This window comes from Camellia sinensis, chromosome 11, assembly GCF_055761805.1.
Source record: "Camellia sinensis isolate YWXY chromosome 11, ASM5576180v1, whole genome shotgun sequence".
NCBI lineage: Eukaryota > Viridiplantae > Streptophyta > Magnoliopsida > Ericales > Theaceae > Camellia > Camellia sinensis.
The window spans coordinates 38553865-38560131 of record NC_138971.1 but is presented as its reverse complement, the minus strand read 5'-3'; the positions used below and the strand labels follow the sequence as shown (position 1 = coordinate 38560131).

The following is a 6267-nucleotide window of genomic DNA, read 5'->3' as shown; positions in this document are numbered from 1 at the left end:
TAACTCTCATGAAAATGGTTAAAAATTAATTAATTCCTAACTATATTTTTTTTATATGTTTTAAACAATTTTTATGTTATTCTTTAATTTTAAATTAATTTTTAGATTTTTGTTTATGTGCTCTATTATGCCGGCTCTCATAACATAAAGATAATTACTAGCATTAATAGATTTATCATTAAATAAAATTATATTAAATATTTTTTACTATCACATAAAATAACTATAAAATTAAACATAAATCATATAAATAGATAAAATTTTACAAAATTTATTAACCCAATCCATTTTTGAAAAATGTTGGCATATATCTTGTTTTTATGATGGATTTATGTGTATTTTGCATACATATTGTGAACAGTTCTTCGCCTATGTCCACCAATAAAATGACCTTCCCCTGTCTCTCTTCCCACTAGCTCTCTCCCTCCCTCTCTCTCTCTCTCTCTCTCTTCATTGCAGGAGAGACTGAGTCCTCTTTTCTCCTCTCCTCACGGTCCTCATTCAAGACTCTATCTTTGAAGTGCATTCAACCATAAAAGGTTCAAAAAACTGATTAGAACTGAGTGATTGTCTCTGTAAAACCAATGGATTCTCATCTGGGTTTGGTTCTGATATGCTCTGTTCTTGTTTTGGCTGCTGGGTCTTCAAGAAATCTCCCAATCCTATCGTTTGATGAAGGGTATTCACAGCTTTTTGGAGAGGACAATCTCATGGTCCTCAGGGATGGCAAAGCAGTTCACCTCTCTTTAGATGAAAGAACAGGTTTCTTCTTCCTTCTTTGTTTTTTGTTTTTATGTGTTTTCGTTTTCAGACTTCGAATATTTTGTGGGGTTTTGATGTTTTTAACAATGTTTTTCTTTCTTTTTTTTTTTTTTTAGGTTCTGGATTTGTGTCTCAAGACCTTTACCTTCATGGATTCTTCAGTGCTTCTATCAAACTTCCTGCAGATTACACAGCTGGTGTTGTTGTTGCATATTATGTGAGTAACTAATTTGATTATATTGTTAATAATTTAATTACCCATAAAAAATTTACAGTTCATATTTTGATTTATTCTAGAAAATTTTGATCACTAATCTATATTATTTTCTATTTTGGTTTCTTTAATTTTTATTTTATTTTATTTTTTAACTTGGAGAAACCTGATCAAATTAATGAGAGTCAGTTAAATTTCTTGTATGTTTCTTGAATTAAAATCTATATTTAAGGAGGTATAATGGTCTTAAAATTTTCAGAAATAGAGAATTTATTAGAGAAATCACGCTCAATATAGTTATTTCAGAGTTGTTAATATTTTTCTGGTTTATTAATTTATTTGTAATACCTAATTGAATTAAAAACATTCTGCTGTTTTAATTAACTGATTTTTCCATTTTCGTCTCGAAAATATTATCCAACCAAACCATACCCATATTGGTTTTTTACATTGTTAACTCAAATATAACCAAATAGATTCTTACCACTTTCTTCTTCATTTTGTATTTAAGATTTTTGATCATCAAAATCAACCCTTCTTTGTTTCATCCATTAACTATGAATTCCAATGTCATCACTAAACTATCAATTTAATCCTTTTTTTTAGTCCCTAGAATTTTAATTTGAGCGTATGTAATTAGAAACGATTGTCCAAATCAGTAATAGTTAAAGCCTAATTTGATGGGCAGAAAAAAAAAAAAAAATCAAAATTCAAACAACTTCCAAATAATCATTTTTCTTATTCAGAGGTGGAGTTAAAAATGGGTGTTTAGTTGTATAATATAAGTTGTAGTGCAAGTAAAAGTGTTTGGTTATATCATGTTGGTTATTCAAGTTATAAAATTTTCTTCTTTTTAATGACATTAGATTTCCACCATTACTGATTTAGATGGGCTATTTCTAATTGGACCATCTGAGTTGAAATCAGAAAATCTATGCAAGAGAAAAAAAAATAACAAATGGTTTAGGAGATAAAAGTGAAATTAACCTCTTTTTTTTAAAAAAAAAAATTTTGTGCTAATTTCAGATGTCAAATGGAGATATGTATGAGAAGAACCATGATGAACTGGACTTTGAATTTTTGGGGAACATCAGAGGCAAAGATTGGAGAATTCAGACCAATGTTTATGGCAATGGAAGCACAAATGTTGGCAGAGAAGAGAGATATGGTCTATGGTTTGATCCTTCTGAAGATTTCCATCAATACAGTATTCTCTGGACTGATAATCAGATCATGTAAGTGAACCAAACAACTCCAAAAACAACTGTGCTTTCTCTTTCTGTTTTCTGCTTTTGGAAACACACTGTTTTGCAAAAGGAAAAACAACCCTCTGATACTGTGGCTCACTTTTTCATATTTAGCAGAGTCTGAATCTGATAATATGTCGTACACCCTCTGACACTTTGTTAGATTTTACTATTTTTTTTTTTTGTTTTTGATTTGATGTTTCTTGTTTTGAGATGGTGATTGTTTGCTGGAAATGTATTCTGTAATTGCGCTCTGTTTTCTATTATTAAGATATTTCCTGTTTTGCTTAAGTGTTCTATATATAATTATGTATAATTAATAACCTAATTTGGGCTTCGTTTGTTTTTAAAAAAAAAATGTTTTCTATATTTTCATAATTAATTTACTTGCACATATATAGAACTGTGATAATATGAGGATGATAATAACAGAAAATATATATATTTTTTATTGTCTAAATTCCATTGTGAGGATCAAATAATAAAATCACTAGAACGACGCCCGTCTTTTCAAAATAAATTTTACACTCCGCTAATTTAAATTCCTTTTGTATCTTGATAGAAAATAACAAATCCTTCAGAAGTTGATTGCCTCGGTTCGGATTGTTCTCTGCTACTTGGGAACAGGAAGTTGATATAGTCTTGATATTAATCCTGTTTTTGTGTTTTTGCTTTTATTTTCTTGCAGATTTTATGTTGACAATGTTCCAGTAAGAGAGATCAAAAGGACAGAAGCAATGGGAGGGGATTTTCCATCCAAGCCAATGTCTTTGTATGCCACAATATGGGATGGTTCCAATTGGGCTACAAATGGTGGCAAATACAAAGTCAATTACAAATATGCCCCTTATATCACCGAATTCTCCGACCTCATCCTTCACGGCTGCGCGGTCGACCCAATCGAGCAGTCGTCATTAAAATGTGACCATGCCCCGAATTCCAAATCCATTCCTGGTATCACACCTGACCAAAAGACCAAAATGGAGAATTTCAGGAAGAAGCATATGCAATATTCCTATTGCTATGATCAGACTCGATACACAGTTCCTCCCTCTGAATGTGTGATTAATCCCCAAGAAGCTCAACGGCTCCGGGGTTTCGATCCGGTTACGTTCGGAGGGGTTCGCCGCCACCATGGGAAGCGACACCACCGAAGCGGATCAAGCCGGACCAAGGCAACTGCTATTTGAGAAAGGCTGTAATTTCTACATTTGCATAGGGGCATTACCATTATCTTGCTTTGGAAGTTTTATTTCACTTGGTCATTTTTATTTTATTTTTTTGAACAATACCACGTACACAAGATTTGTATACGGAAAAAATACCCAAAATATTTAATATGGGTCCGAGTCATTTAAGATATGGGTCTCATCAAAAGCGACCCTACATTATTTGGGTTTATTTCTGTGTATGAATTTTGTGCACGAGGTTTTACTATTTATTTATTTTTCTACTTTGTATAGATAAAGAGAGGAGAGTAAAAAGCATATTTCATATTGAGTCTCATGATCATGATGGGGGTATGTATATATTTCATACCTTTATATTCCTCTCATGGGCTTTTATATAAATTAAATTTGGTGATGATTTTCTGTACTTTGAGCACACTCATGGTTTCATTAAATAAATATATTAGCATATGGAGTTGTTATTATTATTATTATAATGTGTGGTAGGGTATGTTGTCTTCAATTTTCAATGGAGATGGTTGGTATTATTTACTAGTAGCAGTAGTAGTTGTATGTTTTTGTCCAAAAATTTTGGGCCAGTTGGACTCACAAGTCTTCAATATCAAGGCCTTCTTTGGTTTGTGTTTGTAGAGTAATTTTTGAGGTAAAAAATATGAAAATTTGTTTATTTTTTTTTTTTGTTTTGAGAAATGGTTTTAAAAAATTGTTTTGGGGAGTTTCGAAAAAAAGTGATTGATTTGATGTGTATGAGAAACAGAGTGATTTGGAAAAGAAACAAATCGAACAAAATTTTAAGATTTTTTTTGAAAAAATTTGTTTAATTTGATTACTTTTAAAAATTTAGAAAAATGAGTTAGACTCCCTTTTGTGGAGGACCCCCACAACCCCTTTACTGATCTACACCATTCATGATGTGTGGGGTCCACTCATGTATGTGTAGGGTTCACATCATGAATGGTGTGGATCACAAAGGGGGTTGTGGGGGTCCTCCACAAAGGGGGTCCCTATCATTGTTGAAAAATTTATTTGTAGAGAATTTTTTTTTAAAATTTTTTTCAAAAACAAACCAAACAATATTTTTGGGAACACTTTGTCAAATGGTTAAGTGGAATCCTAAGCTGTTTGATGTGACTGCTGTCTAGGTAATGCAGTTGGGCCAGTTTAGTTGATTATTTCTCAAATAAAAAATTAATACTCCAATATAAAAGTAAAATTAAAAATATATATATTTTTAACTTTTAAATAATTAATTTTGTTAAATTATTTGTTATCTTCAAATCGTATCAAACTCTCTTTTACGTAAAGTGACCAAGTTTACATATGCCTGTGTTTGGCAAGTGGGTTTGTAGGTTTTTTTGGTTATTTTAGCCACAAAAAATAAAATAGGTTATTTTAGTCATAACAAATAAAACATCACATCCAATCCATAATCATTACATTCTTCTCTAAAAAAAAACTCAAAAAAGTCAAAAAGTCAAAAAAACCTTCCCAAGTCATGCTTTTAAACCCAGGCTAAAATAGTCAAAAAAGCCAAAAAGCCAACCCACTTCCCAAACGGAGGCATAATTATATTGAGTTTCGTTAAAGTTTTAATTCACATTACAATTAATTTTATTTTTATTAATAATTTATTAGTTATATTGATCAAAAAATAATTATTTATATTGAAATATGTGTTTTATCTTATTTATCTTTGTATTTTCGTCTACATAAGTTTTGTTCTTTTTAACCTTATTAAAAAAAAGAATGTATAATTTTGTCAAAATTGTATATTTTTTATTTTTTATTTATTTTTTATTTTAAATATCAAAAGAATGGAATATAATTTACCAAAGAAGACAAACTACAAAGCTGCACCAAATATGGCCAACGTATTTTTAATTTTTTTTTATAATATTAAAATGTCAAACAAATAAGAAATGGAGAATTTAATTGCAAGTTAATAAAGATTCACTCCGTTTGATTTTGAATTTTTAAAAATAATTTAAATTTTTGAATTTTTTGTGTTTTATTGTCTTTAGAGAACCTTCTCATATTGTAGTCAATTTTTTCATTTTAAAATTTTTTAAATGCACATAACTTAAATGTAAAAATATTTCTCAGAAAATAAAAATAATAATAAATACAAAAGAATAAAAATATACTATATTTTTGTATTTAGTGAATTTTTAAAAATCACATATTTTTCTTTTTAAAGTGTATATAGATTATGTGGATTTAAAAAGTTAAAAAAAAATTACTTAAAATATTTAAAAAATTACCGAAAAACACATCAAACACATGATGTCTCATTTGCACTTTAATGATTTATAATTATTTTTCTTGTTCACCATTTATCTGATATTGTCCTTTTTTTTTATTAGGATAGTTTTATAACGATTGCGATTGTATCCATGTCATAGGGACAATTGCAAAAAAATAATAACAATCTAAAATAATTATAAAATGATAAAAGTATCAGACTTATTTACACAGTCTAATGTATAAATTACTTATACTTTTATCATTTTAAAATTATTTTGTGATGTTGTCACTTTTTTGTAATTGTCCCCTTTTCAATATTTGTAATAGAGAGATTCTATTATATTAAAATCTGTTTAATAAGGGTTGTCTTTTTAAGGGGAATTGTAGGAGAAAAGTCAGGAAGGTTGTCAGGAAGAAACATGGACTAAAAAGAAATGGGTAAATTATCAATAGATTCTAGGGCAAATTACATATACCGCTCGAGATTTGAGAAATTATAAAAAAATTTCTGAATGCTATGTTTGCATAACAAATTAGGGGTTAATTTGTTATGAAATTTAAATCTCGGGGGACAAATTGTTATGAAAATACAAACTTTAGGGGGCGGGAT

At 29.3% G+C, this 6267-nt stretch overlaps 1 protein-coding gene across 1 annotated transcript; it reads left to right on the top strand.

Annotated features, from left to right (window-relative positions):
- The first annotated feature begins 276 nt into the window (after positions 1-276).
- LOC114318600 (putative xyloglucan endotransglucosylase/hydrolase protein 27) lies at positions 277-3880 on the top strand. The gene is made up of 4 exons (XM_028265525.2): positions 277-762; positions 879-979; positions 2003-2211; positions 2912-3880. Exons 1-4 carry the CDS (start codon positions 585-587, stop codon positions 3411-3413), a joined length of 990 nt encoding a protein of 329 aa, XP_028121326.2. The 5' UTR covers positions 277-584; the 3' UTR covers positions 3414-3880.
- The last annotated feature ends 2387 nt before the right edge of the window (positions 3881-6267 follow it).

What these genes read in the sequence shown, in the direction of transcription:
- LOC114318600 (XM_028265525.2), top strand. Translation starts at nt 585, where the DNA reads ATGGATTCTCATCTGGGTTTGGTTCTGATATGCTCTGTTCTTGTTTTG. An exon ending in GTGTTGTTGTTGCATATTAT is followed by an intron (nt 980 to 2,002) that starts GTGAGTAACTAA and finishes TGCTAATTTCAG; the next exon opens with ATGTCAAATGGAGATATGTA. An exon ending in TGGACTGATAATCAGATCAT is followed by an intron (nt 2,212 to 2,911) that starts GTAAGTGAACCA and finishes ATTTTCTTGCAG; the next exon opens with ATTTTATGTTGACAATGTTC.